At 46.2% G+C, this 26106-nt stretch overlaps 1 protein-coding gene across 7 annotated transcripts in view; it reads right to left on the reverse strand.

Moving 5' to 3' along the window:
- Nucleotides 1-26106, reverse strand: part of LOC119390134 (uncharacterized) — a 282319-nt gene that overhangs the window by 207400 nt on the left and 48813 nt on the right. For 6 of the 7 annotated variants that reach the window (XM_049413925.1, XM_049413922.1, XM_049413914.1 and 3 more), the window contains exon 11: nucleotides 12569-12613. The exons of the other annotated variant lie outside the window; for it this stretch is intronic. In XM_049413925.1, the coding sequence (XP_049269882.1) occupies nucleotides 12569-12613 (45 nt within the window). The remainder of the gene's footprint in view (nucleotides 1-12568; nucleotides 12614-26106) is intronic. 7 annotated transcript variants of the gene reach the window in all.

The raw sequence follows: 26106 nt of genomic DNA on the forward strand, positions 1-26106 counted from the left end.
ACGATATCAGTATAACAGAATATCTTGAATCTTGCTTTTGTGAATTTCGCGCGAGTGACGTCCTTGAGCTTTGGACCAAGTTTAAAGTCATGTGCTTATTCTGCATTGATCAGTTCATACCGAACAAACGTGTAAAGCCAACTAAACACACACCTTGGATGAACAGGCGTACCATTCAGTTAAAACGTAAAGCCAAACGATTACGAAAAAAGGAGCTGCTGCCGTTAATTTAACCAATGTTCGTATGGCTCTGTCAGAATCTATCACAGAAGCAAAGAAGTTTTATTTCAGCAACACTTTAATTTTATAAGGGAAGATCCACAGAAGTTTTGGGACTTTATTAAGGAGCAAAACAAATCGATAACGAGCATTACCCATGACGGTACTGCAATAACCAACCCCAAAAGCATTGCTAACCTTTTAAATGCCCACTTTCACAGTGTCTTCTCCCCACCTACTCAGCCTTCTTTTCAAATTTCACGGTCCTGCTCTTCGGATATCAATATTTCTCAACAAGGTGTGCTTAACATGCTTTTACGATTGAAGACGAAATCTTCCGTTGGTCCTGATAGCATCCCCAACTCCTTCCTCCGGCGTTACGCTGAACCACTAAGTAAATTTCTCGTCGTAATCTTTCAGGCCTCTCTAGAATCCATGATACTTCCACCTGATTGGAAAATTGCACGCATTGTACCGATTTTAAAAAAGGGCGACCCATCTTCAGTCTTAAATTACCGTCCGATTTCTATTTTATCATCATCTTGCAAAATAATTGAGCATATCGTTGCGGACTACATTAATAACTTCTTAAGTGAGCATGACATTCTCACTCCCTTTCAACATGGCTTCAGGAACGGTCTTTCGACAATCACCCAATTGAGTACGGTCATACCTTCTTTCGCTTCTGTTCTTGACAGAGGTGGCCAAATGGACGTTATATTTCTAGATTTTCAAAAGGCTTTTGATGTAGTTCCTCATGACAAATTAATCTGCAAATTACAGTTCCTTGGTTTTCCTGGCTTCATCCTATCATGGATATCTGCTTATTTAATGCATCGGAAACAGCGTGTTGTGATTGACGGACAGCAATCTGATTCTTTCTCGGTAACCTCTGGCGTCCCTCAGGGAAGTGTACTTGGCCCACTATTATTCCTTATTTATTGTAACGACATAGTAGATGTCATACAAGCCCCAGTAAATATTCGTCTTTTCGCAGTCGACTGCGTTATTTTTAACAAAATTAATACAGTTGAAGACCAATTCTTGCTTAGTGCAGCCTTAAACAGTATTTTTAAGTGGAGCAATAAATGGGGCATGAAACTAAACTCTTCTAAGTCTGTGCTCCTGCGTATAACTAAAAAAACAGTACCCCTGAAGTTTTCATACTCCATTGGCCAAGACCCTTTGATTGAAGTTAACGAGTACAAATATCTTGGAGTTACCATTACTAACAACCTCAATTGGAACACCACATTTCTAACACCGCCTCTTCAGCTTTCAGAAAATTATGTCTACTTCGGCACAAGCTTAAACATGCATCCCCTGACGTGAAAACTTTAGCCTATACCACTTCTATCAGACCCAAATTAGAATACGCATGCATTATTTGGGATCCTTTCACCAAAACCAATATTAATTCTCTTGAAAGAATACAGAGAAAAGCCATGCGATTCATTTTTTTCTAAATACAGCCGTGAGGATTCTGTAACTGATCTTATACTTTCTAACGGTTTTCATACACTTCAAATGAGGCGTAAAATATCCTGACCGAAGTTCCTCCATTCTTTGTTAAATCGTAAATTTTTTATAGATCCCAGTCCTTACATAACCCTTTCTGAGACTAGGAAAACCCGTCATTCCCATTCCCTCACACTCTCCCCTTATGCTGCCAGATCTAAACTCTTTAAATATTCTTTTTTTTCCCCGCACCATAGAAGAATGGAACCTGATACCTTTTGATCATCTGGACTCAACTGAATCAATACAGAATTACTTCCTCACTATTTCCTAATTATTTTTTATTTAGAGTTGTTTTTATCTTTACCTGACTTTTTATGATACTCAATTGTGCATTGTACGTGTATCTATGTTGTACCCTGCCCCTCCTGCATGGGCCACATGGCCTGCAGTATTTTGTAAATAAATAAAATAAAATAAAAAATACAGGAACGGACAAAGCAGCGAATGAAGCAATACATTCCATGTCGGTAGTAGCGGTGAGACAGGCAGGTGTAAGTTTCTAACACTCCAGCATGCGCGCAATGTGAGTCAGCGTGAAAGGAGGCACATATGTCCGAGCGGAGATGTCTGGGAATAACCCATCAGCGTCCTTCGCCAAGCCATCAGCGTCCTTCGGAGATAATTTCGTCGGTATAGCAAACCATCCCAGATAATGAAGTGCTGTATTTCACGGTGCATACCTCTAGGCATTTGTTGCGAGGGAGGCCAATGCAACAAGTTCAAAAGTGAGGCAACCCAGGGACCTTTCTGTTGCTCCAGAAGCATGTCGTTGACACAAAGTGCAGACACGTCGTGTGTAGGTGGAGAGGGCGACTTGCCACTAGATGGTAGGTGTGATCGGAACAGAACAACTGCGCCGGAATGTCTTCACCAAGATCGGTAAATGCGTGAATGTCGTACTCCTGGAGCCGGAGTGCCCAACGGGCGAGCCAGCCAGAGGGATCTTTTAAAGAGGAAAGCCAACATAATGCATGGTGGTCTGTAACCATGCTAAATGGGTGCCCGTAAAGATAGGGTCGGAATTTGCCTATTGCCCATATAATGGCCAGACACCCTTTCTGTAATTGAATAGTTGGCTTCCACTTTTGTGAGCACACGGCTGGCGTAGGAGACGACGTACTCATCAAATCCAGGTTTATGCTGGGCGAGCACAGCACCGAGACCGATACCGCTAGCATCCGTGTGGATTTCTGTCGGGGCAGGTGGATTGAAATGTCACAGGATTGGAGGTTATGTAACGAGGCGACGGAGTGTGGCGAATGCGTAATCACATGCCGATGACCATCCCGAAAGGTCGCGGTTGCAGCAAAAAAGTTCAGCAGTCAACGGCTATATGATGGAGGCAAAGTTGTGGATAAAACGATGGAAATAGGAACATAGGCCGAGGAATCTGCTATGTTCTTCCATTGTCTTTGGCTTAGGAAACTCAGCAACGGCACGAAGTTTTGTCGGATCCAGATGAACACCATCTCTAGAGATGACATGGCCCAAAATTAGGAGTTGTCGAGCGCCAAAGCACCACTTCTTAAAGCAGTGATGTGATTGACTGAAGCTGTTTTGGAGCAGGTTTTTGGAGCAGCAAAAAGTGCGTTTTGGAGCAGCCAAAACGCGTTTGGGAGCAGGGAAAACAGCTTTTGGATCAGCTAAAAGCTCACTGCCAAGGGGGAAAATGAACCGTGTCAAGCAAAACAGTCAAATAAGGAGGAACTGTTTTGAAATATGTTCTGTCCAATAATGGCTGTTTGCATAACACCACTGGATCACCTAACAGCCCCGTAAGCGTAAACATTGGACAAGGGTGTCAATGCAGGCTGCCATTGGCGTTGCGGTCTTATAATAGCTTAGAGTGGCCAAACTAACAATGCAGGTAGGGTTTCCTAACTGCAGTAGAATCTCGGTGATACGAATCTGAAGGGGGAACGACAATATTCGTATCGCCCAAAATTTGGTATCATCAAAAGACTAGCAAGACCTGTTTTCAAACCACGATATACACAAAAAACATTAATTTCTGTCAAAAGAACTCGCGTATGCCTTTCTGGGACACACGTGAACGGACAAATAAGGGACGGCGCAGCTGGCTGCCGCGAAAGCGCGCGTCAAAGCTTCGCATGTGGCCAACTGAAAACTAAGTGAAGTCCGCTCCACCAGAGTGACAAGCGAAGATCGGCACGAAAGGGTTTCGTGCCAGGAGCGTAGGCAGAAATTTTTGTCTCGGGGGGGGGGGGGGGGGGGGTCGGCATTTCCTTGTTTGACGTGGGGGCCGGGCAGGCAGATGTGGTCAAGTGTCCTTTGGCTCTGTATGCCATAGCAAAAAAAAAATAATAATAATTGCGGTGGGGGGGGGGGGGTGCGCCCCTCCTGGCTTCACCACTGTTTCGTGCCTTTTTCTACGACTATATAGCCTTTAATCTACAGCTGCGTTAGCGTTAGCCGTGTACCTTCGGAGCTCGTAGTCGCGATGATCGCGTTGATAGCGACCGTGGTTTCGTGCGCGGCGGTTGTGGCAAACGGTAGTTCCGTTTTCAATCCGCCTGCGCTGGCTGCGCACGTGCCTTCAAAATTACGTTCTGCGTCGCCTGTATTGCTATCTATAATCGCATCTGCCGCTGTTTTGTCCGCGGCGTTTGTGGGAAGCAGCGCCACTTGGACTGGGTGGGCGTTGGACGCACGTGCGCTTTCGGAGTCCCGTCAGTTTCGTCGTCGCCATAATCAAGAGCGACTGCGGTTTCGCCCACAGCGGTTATGGCAAACGATAACCACAGTTCTGACAGTGTGCGCACTGGCCGCGCGCATACTTCCGAAGCTAACAGCATTCTGCTCTCGGCCGTCGCTCGACGGATTCGATACCAAAGTTCGTATCACCCGCCGCGACGCGGAAAAGTGTTCGGAACATCCAAATTTCGGCCCATTCGACACAGTGGAATTCGGCTGGGAAATTTCACGAATTCGTATCAGCCGGTTACGTTTACATCAACGCCTCCTAAATTGGTTTACTTGGATTCGCAAAGAGCCTGGATCGGATTGGGTTGCAATTTTTGTCGTGTCCAAATGCTTCTGATATGCAGGTCTTTGGAGTTTTCAGTACACCTGCTGAATTCCGACGCGTCTTCGTGGCCTCAATGTGCCTCTTGTGTAGCATGTCGCTTTATCGCTGCAAAACCATGCTGTTATTTCTGCTGTGTAGCTGCCCCTAACCGTGGTCAGCCGTAACCGTAGTCAGCTTAACCACGGTTAAGGTTGTCCGTGTGACAGGGGTATAACACTCGTTCGAGTAGCGGAACTTAAAAAAGGGTGCAAAAATAAGACAGGCGTGGACGTCGTTGTACTAACTGAAATTTTACTTCTATGTTGCTGCGGCGGTGCGGTCACACCAGCTCGCGGCGAGCCGCTCCTTCCAAGGCGTTCCAAGGTGCATTTTTGGGGGGTCACGCCAATTTGCAGCAGTCTGGAGAGGGTTATGTCGGTTGTGGTTATGTCCCCAGAAAGCGCCGGGCAGCGTGCCGAGAAAAATGACGCACGAACACACTCCTCTCGCGGCACGAAAATTTTGCCGCGCGGCAGCTTTGGAGCGTCGCGTTTTGCCGCCGGCGGCGCGCTGCGCACGTTTTTCCGCTAGTGTGCTTATAGTTTGGCGCAGTTCTGGCGCAAAACAGCGGAGATGTAGCAGGATGTAGCAGCTTTCACGTCTTGGCGCAGTTTGGCGCAATTGGCGCAGCTATCACATCTGAGGCAAGCTGAGGCAAGTGAGCACTGCCTGAGGCAAGTGAGCACTGTTTCGAGGTGCTGAAGATGTGTTGAAAAGTCATTTGAAAATATTACAATGTCGTATAAATAGCACAGGCAGGTCTGCCATATCAGGTCACAGAGGATGTTGTCGATCATGCGCTCGAAAGTGGCAGGCGCATTGCATAGCCCAAATAGCATGACGTTAAATTCGTACAAACCATCAGGGGTAACGAAAGCCGTTTTTGGGCGATTAGCGTCAGTCATCGAAACTTGCCAATAACCGGAGCGCAGGTCTAGTGATAAGAAGAACTCGGCTCCTCGTAAGCAATCGAGGGCATCGTCTATGTGAGGTAACGGGTAAACATCTTTGCATGTGATCTTGTTCAACCGGCAGTAGTCGACGCAAAGTCTTAGAGCCATCCTTTTTCTTTACTAGAACAACCGGGGAGGCCCATGGGCTGTTAGAGGGCACAATAACGACGCACTTCAGCATGTCGTCAGCTTGTTCTGCGATGATATGATGCTCAGATGCCGACACACGATACGGATGCAGATGTAAAGGAGAGTGAATGCCAGGGTCGAGTTGGTGACATACAGTTGAAGCACGGCCTAAAGTTGGTTGCTGGTGGTCGAAGCTTGTGTGGAAGCACTCGAGGAGGGCGATGATGTCGGCACGCTGCTGGGCCGTAAGGTTGCTGTCGATGCATCGAGAAAGTGCTTCGGTGAACGATGGCTGAGAGGGTAACACGGAGCAATCAACAGCACCAATATGAAGCAGAGTCGAGTGATCAGGAATGCCATATGCACACAAGGGATCAATGTCATCAGCAAGGCCTAGCCACTCTACGTGCAGTAAATTGGAAGGTGAGGGAAACCAATTAGAAACATAGATTGCACTTCATAGATCGTGAATGGTGAGAACGGCGAAAGGAATCGGGGAGCACTTGCAGCGGACAGCAGTTTCAGAAGGCGTAAAAAGAACAGTTGAGCCAGTAGAGATGTCGCAAGAAAGCGGTACTAGCGCGGATGAGAAAGGGGGTATCGGTGTGTCGGCTGCCACAAAATCCTTTGCAGGTGAAGGGGGTGAGTCGACTGCAGTAGAGTCACATAACGGCGAGAACACCTTGGTGGGTAGCACCTTGGACACTTGCTCCTGAACGACACGCTGTATCGATGGCGGCAAAGTAGATGGGGCACCTTCAAAGGTGTAAGGCACAAGGGACAGCTGGCACGCGACCTCTTCGCGTACAAGCTGCTTGATCTCAAGGAGCAAGGCAGAATGGTCTTCTGCAATGACAGCCGGCGTTAAAGCGGAGATCGTTGCACATGACGCACTGGCGCAACAAGTAGCTTCACGCTGTTTCCAGAGCTCGTCATAGCTTTGACAGAGTTGTATTACATCAGCTACCGTTTGTGGGTTCTTGGCGACGAGCATCTGAAATGCGTCGTCAGTCACACCTTTCAAGATGTGTTTGATCTTCTCGGCTTCCGTCATGGCTGTGTTGACATGCCGGCAAAGGTCGACCACATTTTCTATGTAGCTGGTGTAATTTTCACCATTTTTCTGAGCTCGAGCGCGTAAGCACTGTTCGGCACGTAGCTTGCGAAGTGCTGGGCGGCCGAACAGATCCGCAAACACCGTTCTGAAGGCCGACCAGGTGGGAAGGTCCCGCTCGTGATTATGGTACTATAGACTGGCGACGTCGGTTAAATAAAATTGCACGACGGTAAGCTTGTGCACATCGTCAAATTTGTTGTGCTTGCTCACCCGGGCGTATTCGTCAAGCTAATCTTCTACGCCTTTGTCATCGGTACCACTGAAGGAAGGCGGGTCGCGTTGCCGAATGGGGCTGGAACAGACAACGGGCGGAGTAGTTGAAGCCGAGGCGGCAACCTGCTGATCTTCATCCGACATGGTAGAAACTGGAGGCAACGTACGGTTTCGAAGTTCCAGGATTATGGAGTACCCCGCACCTCCACCAGTTAAAAGAAGCCGTTAAGGAGCAGCACTTGTTTATAAAACAAATGAACAGTCACGACAAGTTACGTAGTAATGGCGGAACCAGCCTAAACACTGAGCCAACCAAACGTCGTCTTCTTTTCCACCTGAGTGGTACCCTCTGCCTTTCCGAGTAGCACTCATCTTCTTCACTACAACTGCTATTGGTGGTACCGGAAAGCCTCCGTTCTTCTGTATTATGTGCCATGCATGGTGACCCTACTTCTGGCCACTTGGGATCAGCACGGACTCTGTATAGAGCGAAAGAGCGTTTTTATTGGCCGCGAATGCGTCAGATTACCGAGCAGTATGTCGTCAGCTGCACGAGGTGTCAGCATCACAAGCATCCCCCGAAAGTTCCCACCGGTCAACTCCAGCCTGTGCCACCTGCGTGCTTGCCTTTTGAGCAAGTGGACATTGATCTTCTAGGTCCTTTCCCCCGATCCTCCGCAAGTAACCGCTGGATAGTCGTGTACATCGATTACCTCACTCAGTACTGCGAGACGGCCGCCATCTCCTCTGCGACTGCTGTTGCCGTCTCTATCTTGCTACATTCCATCATTCTCCAGCACGGGCCACCCAAAGTGATAAACAGCAACCGTGGATGCCAGTTCACAGCAAATGTTGTGAAGGAATTGCTACTACGCTTGTGTGATTCTACCTTTCGACATTAAACACCCTACCATCCTCAAACAAACGGACTTACAGAGCGTGCGAACCGGACGCTTACGAACAGGCTTTCAATGTACGTGGCATCCAATCATAAGATCTGGGACGAGATTTTACCGTTTATAACACACGCACGCATTCAACACAGCAAGACACGAAATGACATGCTATAGCCCATTCTTCCTTCTCTACGCGCGCCTACCTCGTTATACTTTGGACACTATCCTCCCTTTGACGACCGCTGATAATCTATTATAGTAGCTGAGACTCTCTGTCACACTGAGGAAGTTCGTCGACTAGCGCGACTTCGCACGCTAGCTTCCCAGACGTCAAAGGCCAGATACGACAGTAAGCACTACCTTGTGAGCTATATCCCTGGTGACTTTTTGTGGCTGTGGACCCCAGTATGGAAGCATGGTAATAATAATAATTGTTGGGGTTTAACGTCCCAAAACCACGATATGATTATGAGCAACGCTGTAGTGGAGGGCTCTGGAAATTTCGACCACCTGGGGTTCAACGTGCACCTAAATCTAAGTACACGGGCCTCAAGCATTTTCGCCTCCATCGAAAATAGAAGCGTGGTCTATGCACAAAGTTCTTGGCACACTATGCTGGCCCATTTGTCATCATCGACCGTTTGAGTGAGGTAAGCTATACGATAGCGTGCCTCACACCCAGCAGCCGACGTTCTCCAAGAACTAAAGTTACGCATGTCGCCCGGCTAAAAGCCATGTACACAACGAAAGGACACCCGACTTGCCCGGCGGGCAAGTCAGGTGTCCTCTCGTCTTACAAAATTTCTCTTGTCTTACAAAATTTCTATAGAAGTTCCTCACAATATCCACTAATTGACAAGCGTGTAGTGTACGTGCACATTCGTCAGCTGCCGATGAGGAGAGTAAGAGCAAGAGAGTTGATAAAACTAGCAACAATGAACAGTGTTTTCCCCAGCCCCCTTATTTAATAGCCGCACTTCATATTTCACTTCATATTTCAAAAAACCTGCTACGTCGTAGATTCAAGACACCATCAAAACATTTGCAGTCGCCTTTTCGCAACTAGTTATCACCTACACTAAAGTGCTAGAGCAAAGCTACAGGCAAAACGTGCGACAGTTTCTCGGAACGAAAGTTTCACAGCCGGAAAAGTTTACACCAGCCTGGCGATGCCTCACCAAGGTGGTCCCTTTGCCATCTAAGCAAAACATGCAACTAGCTAGATTCCAGATCTATCGACAGCTTGAAGTGTGGGAAAGACCACTGCAAATCATTCATTCAATCTTGCTTTGTCATCTGTTAGCTTCATGGCTAGCAATGATGGCAGATATGACTATGTAAGAAAGGCTTTGTCTCAGTTTTGGTCCTCTGAGCAGAACACAATTTCCTCGGACTGCCAAGCTTTCTTTCCACGTATGGGCTCCCTTCATAGCATTGTGGTACTGGTACTCTAAGGTTGCGTAGTACGACCTTTCCTGACACTTTCTGCACAAACCTGCTCAGTTATCTTCAAAAGTCACTCAAAATAATTTTGACAGTGTGATAAGTTGCCTAATTAAAACAGCAAAATTATTTGCACAAATCTACAATTATGGCATTTTCAGAAAAATTATCAAAGTTGGCAGATACAAATCAGAAGCAAAGTATTTTAGAGACATGAGTGAAGACACAACAGTTGCTCTTAAATGACACACAACATTGCCAGTCCATGACAATGCACTTTTTTTTCATAACCTTAAAATTCACAGGCACAGCGATACTTATTGCTGAGGCACACACAGTCAGATTAAAGGGGCCCTACAACACCTTTTCAAGTGATCATCAAATGGCCACACTAAGAGTTTATCACCCCACGCATCTCTTGCCGCAAAAATTTTTCTCATCTACCAAGCATAAGCGAAGTTGCAAGGATTTGTCACAGGCTCTGAGCACCTTTTCTCTTCTTTCGTCCTGTGCTGGAAGGTGCACTTTGGGGGATGAAAAAAGGGCAACGTCAGCCCGCACCATAGCCTTGGACATTTCAGACCACCGGCACAGGGTGGCAGCGGTACCCACACAACACACAAGAAGCACGACTGCCATGCTCAAGTATGGCCCCGCTCTGCGAGTAGCTGGTGTGCATCGGCTTTGTCCTGCGTCAGCTTGACCTGACAGATAGCACATTTTGAAGTGGTTTCAGTTGGCTGAACAACAGGCAGTGTCTGCAAAGGCATCTAACTCGCAAGGCGCGTAGGGGGAGGGGGGCAAGCGTGCTTTGACGAATGTACCAGTTGTTTTGGAAACAACGATAGGCATAGGTAGGTACTGGCGTAGCGAGCTCAGTATGAGACAATTGACTGACTCAGGCACTAAGTATTTAAAATAGCATGGGCACAGTATGCCTGGTGCCGTCTTGCATGAATGTAAGAGAAAATATTAAGCAGATGCCCCTTGACTGAGATCAGATATACTAAGATACTTACTTTTTCGGTGTTTCTGAAGAAAGAAACATGTACACTTTTTAATTTTTTTGCCACTCGAAACAAACAATATAAGCATTATCGAGGATGTTTTCATATCACGAAATCAGCCAATGGCCGTGTCCATCCCTACATCTATGTAGTTTGCCGAGAGGACAGCAAGCAATTTCTAGCCATCTTTGAAACAAAATTGTAAATTCCCAGCTGCATGACGTGCAACAATACTTGGCTCGCATGTTCACAGAAGCCTTGACTACTAAATCAGCAGCGTTTTTGCAGGGCACCTTTAAAGGCAAACACTAGCCTATGCACTAGTCTGGACTACACTTCTATGAACTTTCCAACATTTTCTGCATTGGCTGAGACAGATGAAGCCTCTTATTTAGAAAACCTCTGTTCTACATCTTAGGGTGCATCCTCTTACAACTTGACACATTTCACAGTGGCCATGACAGTATGGTCCTCAGTTGGCGAGTGCAGCAAGTACAGCCACAGCAGAGCCCAGGTACAATATGTAAAATGACAACAGACTGTCCAGGCTAGCCCTATTACTGTTGCACTATGATATAGCTATAAGCTATGTTGCAACTTAAATGTTTCTTGAAAAATACCTGTATCAGAATGTGCAAAGCTGTAAGGTCAGTTGCAGGTATGTGCACTTTTCAATTATGTGTCTAGGATGATGAATACCCAACAAGCCAGGCAAAGCGTCACAGCTTGAGTGTAAAACAGTCTCATTAATTTCAACAAGTGCACAATCTGGCATATCTGCTACAATATGTAATTTAGCATATTCTATCCCAAACACCAATAAGCTATATACAGATTTACTACTCCTAAGCGAAAACGGTAACCCACTAGCCAAAAAGCAAGAATTTTCAAAAGTAACATCAGGCACAACAATTCCACTTAAGCAGAGTACTTGAGGCAAATGGCACAAGGCAATGTGACAATAAGATAGGTCCAACACAATCTGAAAAGTGAACAAAGCATCCAACTCGCATATTCTTTATTGGCTGTGCTTAGCAGCATTTTACATGCCTTAATGCTTCCTTTGCATGTTAGAAAAAAATTTAACCCTATTCTAAGTCACATAGCCTTGTGCCAATGCAAATTCATGGCAGTACGTAACCAAAACAATTTTATACTGTACTGCAGACATGACAGGACAAACAAGAGGAATTGCTGCCAACTGGTTGAACAAAAAGCAGTCTAGCCTTTTTCATTCGGCAGAGTCAGCTGCCACTATGCAGTAAATGCATGGCAATAAAGCATGACACAAGAATGCAGCTAAAAGAAATAAACTTGCTTACTTTTTCCTTAGAAAAGGAACTGCTAATTATAATTTCACATTTGCAGTCCAAGCATGTGCATAAGCAGCAAAGTAGCACTAACATTTCAAGGACACTTTTTTTCACACGACACCCACAAACACTGGTGAACATGTAAGTGCTGTGGTGACAGAGTCAGTCGCACAGGGCACTTGTCTTGAAGAAAGAAGCAAGAGAACTTAAAAGCCAACAAACTAAGTAAAGCACACGTGATGGATCCTTGCTACAGCCAAGCAGAGTAAAAGAGTGGGCCTGTAGTTGGGCATCGTGCGTTAGTGGGGGCCAACAACAGTGGTCTCAACACGGCTGTCGAAAATTCTAGCACGTTAAAACCAATGTAAAGAGAGCCGCATGCTATCGCGTTAGTGAAAATGAAGGCTCACAGAAGCTAGAAAAGCCTTTCACATGCCTGCATTCGGATCTAACATGCAAGAGAGGAAAGTTCCTTGGAGGACCTACAGTCAAACAATATGCACTTTATTTTTGCATGCCGGGGAATTCACAGACTGCTTCCTTAGGGTTCCGGAAACCATTCAGAGCGTCAGAGGATAGGCATAGATCAGTAAGCACAGTCTCCAACTGGATGGTAATACACAACTCTTTCATCACATTCCCCATCTGACATAAAAGAATATAACGTACCATGCCACAAATACCATAACAATTGGTAGATAACCCGTAGGTAATCTGCAGAAAGAACATAAACAAGGCCAATCACTAAACTTCAAAAACGAAGAAAGGAGTTTTTTTTTTCCAAGACTGTGCAGTTGAGGCAGAAGTAAACAAAATTTTAAAATTTCTTTGATTTCCAATTCAACACATGCCCAAGGGAAATGCCTCACTTAGTGCAAATGCTGGAGCGTGTGTAGCCCAAATCAACAGAACTACACATGCAAAACTAATCAAACAAACCCATGCTCAGTTTGCACAATCTGAGACAGCACACGCTGAAACCACTATATTGCTATCTGCAGGCCCTGTTCTGACCCAGAAGACCAGCAAAAGAAAAAGGTAGCACACACAGACAAAGAATGTGCTCTCTCCTCTAAATGCCTCATTACTATGTTGATAAGAATGTTTCATGAAGGCATAGTTCCAAGCTTCCTTGACAGCTATTCTGTGATTTCAGCGTACGGTGTCAAAGGTCATACAAACAAATGTGTCATGTGAACCTACCGGATAGGATAGGAGTACTACTACATATTACTGTGTTAATCCTAGGAGAGCACACAGTGCAGCATGATCAATAAAAAAGAAGGTTTCTCTATAACATATTGCGCTGCGTTCACTTTGGCCTACACAGCTTATACATTCTATGAACATCAAACATAAGTTCTATGCAGATTCGCACAAATACTATGCAGCTTTCTTGTGTGCAACTATGCCTTATGCCACCCCAATGAAGCTAACAAAAAAACAGTGGCTACAAAAACTGCCCAAAGTTTTTGCCATTCTTATAATGTCGACCATATGCTCAACGTACAATGCCACTGCCTTCTCGTAGCATGTGCACATCAAATACGGTTACCCTGAGCCCACAGGCTGCTCAGAAGCTGCGCTTAAGGGGGGACGTGGGGATCGCTTGTAACTTTTTAGTTTCTTGACCTAGGTTGATGAAATTTGGCACACAAACTACAAATCATCTTGAAAAGAAAAATGTGAATTCTCATAAAGATACCTTTACTAGTATTCATTTTATAAAAATTCACAAGTCCCTTGCTCGTGGAAAGCCTGGCACAGCGATGAAACATGTTAGGAGGCTGGAACTACTTTGTATCTTTGCTCACATACTCTATGTACTTAAAGACACTTTCAGATTTTTTTTTTACAGCCCTAATAATTTTATGCTGAACATTACATGCAAATGCCTGTGTCTCAGCTAATTGTGCTATTCAGCAATTATGAAATAAGAAGCTAATGATAGCATAAACAAAAATTCCAAGACTGTGTTGAAGTACAGCACAGCCTATGGATTACAATAAAACAAACAGCATAAAAATCGGTCAAGCCATAGTTGTGCTATGCTTTCCACAGGCGAAGCGGCAGGCACAAAACACTCTTTTGGGAAAACGGACAACAAAGTTTTGGTTGCAGTTGACACTATGCTAAAGTGTGCCAGGACAGTAATATAATAAATGGTGTCCTTGCTAAAAGGCAATATTTTGAGCCTCTACTTCTTAATTTGGCCTGATTTGGGAAGTTTACTGCCCTCTATCATTTACCGCAGATGCTTTTGTGCAGCCCTCTGGAACGCAAGTGTACCATGGCTGCATGTAAACACTGGGCATGTTGGACTGTATCGCTACTTTTGCGGCCGCGGAACATGTCGTCAAGCGGCCTAAATAGTGGTGTATTAGTTTGACGAAGCTTTGCGATTACCCCTGTCACCTATAAACGCCTAAAGATTCATTTTCTTGCACAATAAACCGCACCCGCACCGCAGAACCGACACCATCTCGGCAGTCCGAAGCTGACGGCAACTGCGCACCGAACTATACCGCAGACGCATTTTCTCACAATTTTATTAGGCAGTTTTAGAATAGCGTACGCAAAGCTTTGCATTGGCTTTTTGCGCAACTGCGCATGCGTCGTACTCTAACCGCTTGCGGGCTCCCGTTAAGCGTGTATCCACACGACGGACTTATCCGCGGACATCTCGTCCGCGGACGATCGTTCCGCCGCCCGTCCGGCTGGAAAGCACATCCAGACGACGGACGAAGCGATTAGACGGACGCGCCGCAGCAAAAAAACATGGCGGCACTGTCTGAAGCGAGAGCTGCCCGCTTCGAATCTTTAAGCTCTTCGCCGCGCATTGCACGGCCTGTTAGTCTTAAACTGACGATTGTGTCGGCTTTAGGTTTGTGTCCTCAAGCTTCGCCGGCAACGTATTCATGACAATTTGGTACTGTTTCCGAGCGCCGTACTCGTTTTCTGAGAGCTGTAGGCTTAGCGAGTGCCTCTATTAACAGAACATGAGCTCGGTGATCTGCGGTAGCGCGAGTGCTACCAAATCCCAGAGGTCATAATGTGTGAATGCTTGCTTGTTCCTTTTTTCTCTAGATGGCGCGAGCAGTCTGAAAGTCGAAAACGCATTCATCGCTAGCAAAATTATTGAAGGTTTTTATGTTTCCGTCTACGGCGCAGAGTTTCTTTTAAGTTGAAGATGGAGTTCCATACGAGAAAAAGAAAAAGCAGCGCTTGTTGCCAGACCGATAATGGCACCTTCGGCTAAATCTGTTGTGTTATTCCGCGCGAATCCGAATGCGAAAAAGAGCTTGGCATTTTCCGTCCGCGACGTCCGCGGACGCGCCACGGATGGCACAAATCCATGACGCGGGGTCACGTGATGCGCCGTCCGCCGCGGAAAAGACGGATTCGGTCCGTCGTGTGGATACACCCTAAGTGACGGAAATAACGGGCCGCAAACGCTAACTTAGCGTACGCTGTTCGAAAACTGCCTATTATCTTTTCTAAGTGAAACGAGAACGCTCTTCCGCAAGTGTGGACATTAGACGCCCGTTTTATTGAAACAGGACCAGGAACGCGCGCGCACAATGCTCGGGTCTCAGCGGAGCGGCGCGAGAGCAAGCGTCGGCAGATCGTCTCCGAAGTAAAGCCGGTAAAGCGGCACGTACTCGCGCGTCATCTGATAAGTAGTAAGCGTTTTAATGATAAAGCGCTATGGTTTACATCGCTGTCGCTTTATTACCGTCCTGGCAAGGGATGACACGACATGCCGACAACCCAGTCGGTCCGCCCGAATCTAATCACTGGCTCGCCCGATCTATGCGATACCATCCCCCGTTTTCCTCCGTCCGAAACTAAAGAGGCTTGCACTTTGCCTCCCGTACACGCGTCACCTTTCAAAGCAGCAATTCACGTGCTTACGGTACGGCCGAGCAGTGATCAAGCAGCGAGCACTCCACTCGTAAACACAGCGGCCATCGCCGTGGCAACAATCAATAGAAAAGTGCCTCTCAACGGTGACGCGTGCTCCGCCAATAGGAGCGCCGCGTACATTGCAAGGTTCGTGAGAACGCCCTCCGATTTTTTTGTTTGCGCTTTTTCTATGCGGTGATCGTATACGAGAAGGGCGGGAACGGAAAGGCGGAACTATAGTGAACTAGAAGCAACTATAGTCGGATACAACTTTAGAAGGCAGCGGCATTTCCTCCTCAAAGGTGGATGAACACAAGTCTGCACCAATGGGCGCACTCGGGACTGACGTCATGAGCGGGACGGCCGGTGGCTCCGCCTTTGGAGAACGTCGGCGCGTGCATGAGCGGGACTATTTCTTTAGTCGCGGAGGCGATCGGCTGCCGCGCTTCGGTCGTCTGGGCGGGGCCTCTCCTGCCTTCTGAAGTTGTATCGGACTATAAAAGAGATGTAGTGGCATGACCGGAGGGGCGCGCCTGGTTCCCCGGCATCCCTTTACGCTCTGGACGGCCGCTAGGGCTGGTGGGGGTGCTGCTGCTCCTTTTCATAGAGAACGTTGGGATTTGCAAGGGGCTGAGACAGGGATGTCTTTTGTCCCCGCTGTTATTCATGTTGTACATGGTGAGTATGGAAAAATCGCTAGAAGGTAGCCACACACAAACAATCTGTCACACAAACAGGGCGGCGTCATGTTCGAGCAGAAGCGTCCAGGTTTATTTTATGCGGACGATATCGTCTTATTTGCCGACAGTCGATATGATACACAGCGGCTGGCGGATATATTTGGACTAGGATTTAGTGTAACGAAGTGTGGATTGATGGTATTCTATGATCCCTGTGATCAGACAGTGTCAATACAAGGCCAAGAAATACCGAGTGTAAGCGAATACAAGTACCTTGGAGTATGGGTAAATGAGAGTGATAGATACATGGAGGTACAGGAAAAAGCCTCGGCAGCAAAAGGAAAGAGGAATGCTGCAATAATGAAGCACAGAGCGTTGTGGGGATACAATAGGTACGAGGTGCTTTGAGGCCTGTGGAAAGGTGTAATGGTTCCGGGGCTTACTTTTGGGAACTCAGTGGTGTGCATGAGGGCAGAGGTGCAATCGGGAATGGATGTAAATCAAAGGACTGTGAGACGCCTCGCGTTGGGTGCTCACGGAAAGACGACAAATGAGGCTGTAAAGGGCGATATGGGATGGGCAGGATTTGAGGCGAGGGAAGCTTAGAGCAAAATAAGGTTCGAAGAAAGGCTAAGAAATATGAAGGAGAGTAGATGGCAAGATGGGCAGAGAAGGTGTTCCGTTATTTTTATAGGAAGAGTGTGGACACACAGTGGAGAAAAAGAACTAGGAGGCTCACTAGTAAATATACGGCTGGTAGTGTAAGCAATATGTCAACAAAGAGCGTTAAACGAAAAGTCAGGGAGGCGGAGAGGATTTACTGGACGGCAGCTATGGAGAAAAAAACCGGCCTTGAGAAACTACCGAAAGGGCAAAAATGAAATAAGGAGGGAGGCATTTTACGATAATTGAAGGGGAAGCGCTTTACTGTTTGAAGCGAGATCGGGTGGCCTTAGAACACGTAGTTATAAAGCGAGATTCAGTAAAGAAGAACAATGCACGTGCTGCGGGGAAGATAAGGAAATGGCGGAGCATGTCCTGATTGGGAGATATCCACCCAGGTGTACGTTTGGGCAAGAGCCTACATGAAGCCTTGTGTTTTAGGGACAACAATGGAAAGCTGAACACACCTGCGATTGAAATAAGTAAGAGACGGTTAGAGTATTGGTGGCAGAAAATTAGAGAGAAAGGACAAAAATAAATATTGGGAAAAAAATAAGGGCAGTCTGCCGTAAAGGGCAGAGAACTGGGCTGAGAATTTACGTTTTTTTTTCCTGTAGTAAGATAGATTTTATCGAAGTAGAGGCATTAGGCCAACATAAAAAAAAAGAAAAAGGAAAAAGAATTTTTTTTTGTCGTGCCTGGTGGCACACTTGTCACCGCCTCGTTATAAAGGGGACGCTCATAGCATCCATCCATCCATCCATAGTGTGTGTGGCGGTGGTATGGTGCGGGCGGCTGGGCCCACTGACCTCCATTAAGAAGGCTGGATGGCGCATCCCTGCTCTGCGAGGCGGGCGCTTGTGAAGCCACCGGAAGATCCTGTTTGTCCCGGAAGCTGCCATCTTTTGTCCGTCTTAGTCACGCAATTAAATATTCTCGGGTGGCAGCTGTTGTTACGATCGTTTTTTTTTTTCAAACTCTGCGATTACGCCTCACTTTAGACGCCGACGAACGCTACACGAAATATGACAGACGCCGTGCCGACACCGTCCGAACACGGCGGAGTGCTGCAACGTACACAATGCGTAAAAAGTAATGCAACTTTGAGGTACTTACGTGTGAAATGTCTTCCCTGATGAATTTTCCGGTCGATTCGTACAGTTTACTGCCCTACAGGCAGGCATTTCTTTAAAAAAGAAGAGAAAAGCTCTCGCGCCTGCAGCGATTGACTGGTGATGGCGGTGGCTTCCGGTGGCTTCACGCCCGCGTGCTCGATGCGCCAGCCAGCTCCTCCTAGTGGAGATCAGTGGCTGGGCCCAACGTGCTAGTTTGGTTGGGCTTGCGTGTCGCGAGTGTTGGGAGCACCCGTTGCGCTTTAGTGCCTTCTCGTGTAAATTGTGTGCCCTGAGCTTGTTCGCCGCGTGCAGCCCGCGGCATGGCGAAGAGGCGGACAGACTCGCACTGCTTCGCTCCGGGCTGCCGCACGGGCTACCTGAATGGGCCAAAAGCATCGCTGTTCGCCGCACTGAAGGACGACGACCTCCGCAAGAAGTGGGAACGGAACTTTCACAGGAAAGATAAAGCTTTCAGCATTTCTTCGGCTGTAAGTGAGCACCACTTTGAACCGCACTTCGTTCTGCGCGACTATGTGCATGTCATGAACAGCAACGAAGTGCGGATACTGAGAAGGAAGCCGTCTCTTGCTCCAGACGCCGTGCCAACACTGCTTCCAGGCTGCCCATCGTATCTTTCCACCGCAACAATGCGACAAAGACCAGAAAGGAAGAGGAAAGCCCTGCCGTCAACTGAATCGTAGCAGAAGAAAGCGTGCTAACAAAGCAGGCGCTGATCCTGCAGCAACGAGGACGATGGTGGAGCACCAGTGGATGAAGATTCGCCTGCAGCCCTCTTGAAGTGTCTATGTGAAGGTCTCGGCTATAGGTACCTCATGACGTCTAGGTTAAGTCAAGACCCTGTCGAGCGCATTTTTTGGAATTGTATGCCAGTCTTCTGGCTGCAACACCCATCCTACACCCCAGCAGTTTATCATCACAATTAACTGCCTGACTTTCAGCAACCTAGCACACTCAGTAGCTAGAGGAAATTGCGAGGCAGGAGTTCTCGGTGCTCTTCTGCCTGCAGACGCTGGTCTCCAAGCTAGCCCAAGTGCTAAGCAACACCTTGTTGACAAACTGCTTGATTCGGGAGATTCGGGAGTGCACATTGCCGGGTATGTTGCCCGAAAGTGCATCTTGAAGTCAGAGTGTGAGGCATGCCTTTCGTCTCTTGATGACTAAAGAGGCTGCAGAATGCTTGAACCTGGCTACCTTCACACGCATGCGAGACAATGGTGGCCTTCTCTACCCGTCAAGTTTGCTGGATACGTTTCTCGTAAATTTGGAAAATGCTTTTACTGAATGTTTTAGTCTTTTGGAATTGCATTCTGACAGTGTACTCGATGTTTTAAGTCACTTTAAGCAAAAGAAGAAAATTGAACTTGGATGTCCAGAACATTCTGAGCAACTCGCAGCTGAAGTCACAGCATTTTATGTCACGACACGCCTCCACTTTTTCACAAAAAGCCTAAACCAGCGTAGCATCAAAAAGCGTGAAAGTGCAAAATATCTTAAACTGAGCAGGTGCTAGACATTATTCGCTGCACCTTAAATAAATAAGATTTCCGACTTGCCTTTTTGTCTTTGAATTCTTGAGCAAGCATGCCTGCCATGTGTAGAAGGCTGCACTTAACCTGAATCACATATTAAATAACTGCCCGATCAAGAATTTATCTAGAGAGTGAAGACGGGCAAGAGTGGGTCTTCGCTGGCAGTGGAAGGGTGGGAACCCCCAAACTAGGATGTCCGCATCGCAAAAAGGGCGCAGGTGCTAATTTTGCAAAATCCGGGCCCTCAAAAAGTCATTTTACGTAACACAAAGTTTGAGTGTTATTGATTTACCCGCATATTCACTACCACAAATGTGCAAATAATGAATAATTGCATGTGTAAGACTGGTGTGTGTAGATAGCAGCACCGATAATATCGATATCTGCAATTATTGCGTGAGGAAAATCTGCGGCAACCGTAGGCTGGCGCGCCATAGTAGTATGAAAAGTTGCAGTGGCGCCATCTCACGGCATCCATGCGAAAACGGGCCGCCTGTGCGAAGCTGTTCGTGCCACTAAATCTCTTCTAGTTCCCTATAGGCGGAACTTTGAGTTTTGAAATGACGCCAAGATGGCAGTGCTCGATGGCAGGAAAGACTAAAGGGGCTTTAGGAAAGACGAGATACGTCGTCGTGAATTGCGTCGTTTTAGCGCGATTTTAGTCTTCTTTTTCACCCCGACCTCACTTAAAAATTATTTTTTTCGGGCACTTGGAGTGTGTTTTTAGCGTAATCGTTTAGACACTGCATAAATAAGAGAGCACAGATGCCACGAAAATTGATTTTTTTTTGGTCCCCGTGTCCCTTTAAGCGTGTACTGGCCAGCAAGCTGGACTACACAAAGCCATGAGGCGGAAGGAGAGAAAAATTTAGCGTATAGAAATGATCGCTTGTTTATCTTTGCAAGGTAAAGCTCCACTACACAGGTGACCAAACTACAGGCCCTCTGATCCCTAATCATGCTCAGAAAGGAAAAATGTATATGCCCACATCAGATTATATATGAGCCTCTTGTATATGCAATGAATATGCATATGAAGGTTCCAGGCATAAGCACATCTCTCTTTGTAAGCTTTCATAAGGTGCAAAAATACGAGATTAATTTGGCCTGATGTCTACAGAGGCCAAAGAGAGAAAGCGTACAGATATACGAAGATACCCAGTTTCTCTAGAGAACATCAGGTAGAAGACAGCAAAGTATACATTCAAACTGACATTAGCTACATTTGAGTAAGATTGTTAGAGTACACAGATGGCACTGAACGAAAAGCCAGGCTTAAGGTTTGTTGCTCCGGCTACTGTTAGAACCATTAATAATGAGAAAAAAATGGTGCATGAGGGCCCAGGGGTAAGCGTTAACGCATCCCGAAGGCAGTGCTTCACATCTTTTTATGTATTCCTCCCTCGGCAGCGAACTGCAAAAACCACACAGGCTTGTCTGCAATTTTGAATGCTCAGGTAACCTTCACACACAGCAGATAAGCTCACGAAGAACATGCTCAAAAAGTACTGAATGCTTAGCTTCATACACAAGGATACGCTGATGCTCGAGTGCTGTATTTACTTGCTTCCAACACATCCTCCTTCCAACAAAAAATAAAATTGTGCTGTTTTTCATTTCAAAGCCAATACCTGGCTATGAGAAACACCACAGTTGGGACAACTCCACACTAATTCTCACCACTTGGGGTTCACATGCATATTACAATCGATTAGAAAAAAGTTGCCCCTGCCGTGCTCGGTCATCCTATATACAGTAAAACCTTGTTGACATGTTCCTGTAATGTTTTACCGTTTGTTATGTTTTCCTGATTCTTACACTCGGAAATGTCAGCCCCATTTAATTACCATTGAGTGATCTGTATTGGCTCCCTATTTTTTACGTTTCTCTTCCGGCTGTTACATTCAAAAACTGTGGTGCCACCCATCTTGACTGCTACATGTTGCCATCTTGGCAAAACACAGCAAAATTACCTGTTGCGTCTTACTGGCACTTGACCAGGAAGGTTGGGAGCCTACACATGTAAGTCTTCCATGTAGGTTTCATAAAGGAGTGCGTACGCATGTGTGCCATCGCGGCCATGTCACCGCTAACCTTTGCCATATACAGTAAAAGCTCATTAATTCCGATTTCGTGGGACCGGAAAAAATGTCCAAATTAACCAAATGCCAAATTATCGAAAGTATCAAGAAAACAATAAACAAGTTTCCATTACATCAATGCATTTTCATTTTCTTGATGAATAGTACTTATTTTGCATAAAAGCAGTGTAAAAGTCGCAATTTCCGACATTCTCGACTTCGTTCACAATGTGACCGTGGCTTAAGACCCCCGTTGCCAAAATGTCATCCCTTATTATGTACCACCACCAACAAACACCACCACACGCACGTGATTATAGTAATTTTATAGCAGAGCAGTTAAGCTTTTCGTTATGCCATGTGGTGTCACTAGAAAACTATTATCATCATGATCGGCCTCTACCATCTGCTGATTATGCCGATGAAAACTAAGTTAATTAATTAACTCAATGTAATTAAAACTATGCTAATGAGACCAATTAATGGTTATGTTAATTAATACAATGACAATTAAGACCAAGCTGACACGGTCTTCACTCCAAAGCAGAGTGAGCAGACTGAGTTGACGTTGAGCCACGTAAAAAGCTAGAAGAAGCCAAGTGATCACAAGCTCCGTTGATGGCTCCAGCCCTGCACCACTAGTGCAAGCTGAGCACATTTTTTTTCACCGGAAAAATGAGCGGCAACTGATCGTTCATCCATTACAATGTAGCGAGTGAGTTTTATGCCAGCATGCCGACCGCAGCTGAAGCTCTTCACCTTGAACAGCTTCCATCATGTTTAAGTTCTGTGACATTGCGCGCGCATGCCCGAAGTCAGAAAGATGCTACTGAGTGACATATCCGCGGCGGACGAAACCATGGTCACTAAAGACACGATCATAGCATCCACACAGTTCTGAAAACCCGTGCGTGGCCTACGTCCAGAGCCAAAACAAAACTGCTGAGTACCGCATCTGCTGCTGAATAAACCTGGCTCACTAATGCACAATCATGAATGGCATCTACACACTACTGAAGGCACGCAGCAAAACAAAACTACTGGTTGTAGCAGCTTTGACCCCAGTCACTATCTATGTGATCAGAGATAACGCCCATGCAAATGGTGTGCGCTAAGTAAAATCGAAAAAAAAAAACAGTTCTGGTGCAACCGCTGAAGCCTTGGTAGCAATAAACGCGATTGTAGTAAGACTGCGGATGGTGAAAACGCCTTTCTGAAGGCCCGCAGCCGTTTTGGTTGTTTGCAAATGCCATTTTCACTCCTTTGTGTCGCACATTTGCAGCTCTTCGTGCTTGGCGTGCTCTGAGGATCGTCCTAATTAACCGAGTTGCAGCCAAACATGACCTAATTAATGGGTTTAATGCCATTAAGCAATACATATGCTTGCCGGCACCAGAGAATGTGTTGGAGCTATCCGATTTTCCGAATTAACAGGGGTCGAATTAATGAGCTTTTACTCTACTTCCTATCATCTCCTTTTGCTTACAGATTTGTGCACAAAAAAAGAACTGAGTGATGCTACTGGCTTAGGCTGCTTTGGAGCAGCTTTCGGAGCAGGCGTTGCTAGACACAATTTTAAGACACGTACTGCATTCATGACAGATGACCGATAAGAGCACAATGTGCTGCACGCTATTCAAGCATAATAAAATTATAAAAGAACACAGAATTATAAACATCACCCATGGCTAACCTGACTCTGTTTAGTGGACAAAGCCAATGATGAAATATAGAGCCATAGCACTTTATTAAAATATGATTGAAGATGACATGACTATCACAGATGAGCTTTTACATACTTGCACATAAAACATCACAGAAACCTCTGTGATGGCACCTCTGTTACAGAAGAGGTGTTTCATCAATAGCAATAAAAGAAAACACATCTGGCTTGTTGAGCTCGTCAATTGAGCGCAAACGGACAAGACACAAGAAGACAAGACGACTACACGAGCGCTCACTACCAACTGGTTTCATTCGGAAAAAACATGAGAATATAAAGCACAGTACACCACAGGCGTGCCTGCGCACACATCAAGTGAAAAAAAAAAAAAGATGACAAAAGCTTATCTTAAATTCTGCTCAATCAACTGAAACTCACACCCCGCAAGCATACCGATGTTTGGCTAACACAATCTGTGCCTTTCTTTTTTATGTAAAATGCCTCCTGAAGCTCGCGTGCCACGGCGTCTCTGCTGCGGCCCAGTACCTTCTGTTCACAGAACAGAGGCACACAGTCGCACTCCGCGCAGTGCGGCGATCATTTGTGAGTGAAAGCTCATGCTCAGTCGTTGACACACCGGCTCATTTGTCCGATATAGGACTTCCCGCAGCTCAATGGCAACTCATACATGACCGACTCCGCACAATCCCTGTAGGGCCAGGTGTGCTTTTTTCCACAAGACGCTTTCTTTTTTACCTCGCCAGCTATGCGCGCACAAAGCTTTGACAGCTTGTTCAGCACTGATATGACGATAGGCACATTGTGCCTAGTCACCACTCTCTTGAGGTTGTGCGTCACATTGCAGATGTACGGCAGTACCGCAGGCCTTATGGCGCTCTGCTCCTCCCCTTTCTTTTAATTTTCTCGAGCAGTGACTCCACAGTGGCCACCAGAACAGTTTCAGGATATCCTGAAGACCGCAGCCGTTCCACTTGTTGCCCGAAACTGGTTGAGGCAGCGTGTTCGCAAGACTTCTGGAGCGCAGATTCTAAAACAAGTGAGGCAATCGCTCGCTTAACGGTCTTGGAATGGGCCAAATTGAACGGCAGCAAAGGTTTGCGGGAGCGTGGGTTATAGGCCCAGCAAACACGGGAATGCGACAGGTTAAGCTTTACATCTACAAATTGCAGAAAAGCTCATGAGTAAATGTCAGGCCATGCCCCAGCCAATGGAAAGTGTCTAACGCCTCGCGCAAAACACTAAAATCGCTAAAATCACTAAAATCGGTAAAATCCTGCTTTTTAAGAACAACTAAAAAGTCATCGACGTATCTGCACATAAGCACACCCAATTTTTCGGACAATTTAGCGGTCCCTAGGAAGTCCGAAAAATCCCGATTTCCCGGACTTCCTGGGGACAGCGATATCGTCCAAAAAATACGGCGCTGACTGTATCAAAACAACGATGTTAGGCCCAGTGTGTCTTGGCTTGGCTCGGATTGCGTCGTACGCAGTTGCATCGCGATGTCGCTTTCAATGGAGGAACCTCAAGTAGTTAGTTTCGTTTCTGAAAGTCGGAGCACACTCTTGGGCGCAGGGTGGACGCAGACTCGCCAAATTTTGAGAAAATGTAGCAAGATGTAGCAGCCAGGGCACTTGGGTGCAATTTGGCGCAATTGGTGCAGTGGTAGCATCACTGAAATTGCTCCCTCTCACAATAAGTCCAGTATGACAAATGCTCTTGCTATGCGTGTTTTATTGTGGCCCCCTCAAAAATGCAGTGATGCTACCGAGGACTTCTGATTTGGAGCAATTTTTGGAGCAACAAAATGTCCGTTTTGGAGCACTTTGGAGCAGCAAAATTTTCATCTTAGAGCACTCTGGAGCAGATAATTTTGCATCTGGGAGCACTCTGGAGCAGCGAATTTTACATCCTAGAGTGCACTACAGAAGCATATTGCAATAACATTCAAGCACCGGAATATGACTATGGGGCTCTTATGAAGGCTAGAAATATTTCGATTCATTGCAAATCTCATGGAAAAAATCATCTCAGGAGAACTTCATATTTCACTCGCAAAAAAAAAAAGGCTCATGCAGTTGAGTGTTCTGGATTAACCTCTTCGGTGATTATTTTCGATACTAGCAAATAAACAGAATACCGGATCAATAAAATTGCACTTTATGAAATACTCTAAATACATCTATGTGGTTATCAGCAGGCATTGTAGACAAACGCCGTGATGTACAGCAGTGTCAATGCCAAAGAGCCAAACTATCCCTAATGCATTCCCCTAAGAAAACTCCAAGGCGAAAGCCAGGTTCTTTTTCTTCTCGATCGACGGGTTGATCCTCCCCCTCCTTGTCTGCAAGCTATATGCACATCACCTGGTTTTGCGCTAGCTCCATGATCGGTGCACCGATCACGGAAGCAGTGTAAAGCGACGATGTCATGTGATGGCGTCATCACGTGACATCACGATATATGACGCCATGATGACGTCACAAGTTTTGACGACCTATGACGTGATGATGACGCCATCACATGAT

This window comes from Rhipicephalus sanguineus, chromosome 1 (genome assembly GCF_013339695.2).
Source record: "Rhipicephalus sanguineus isolate Rsan-2018 chromosome 1, BIME_Rsan_1.4, whole genome shotgun sequence".
NCBI lineage: Eukaryota > Metazoa > Arthropoda > Arachnida > Ixodida > Ixodidae > Rhipicephalus > Rhipicephalus sanguineus.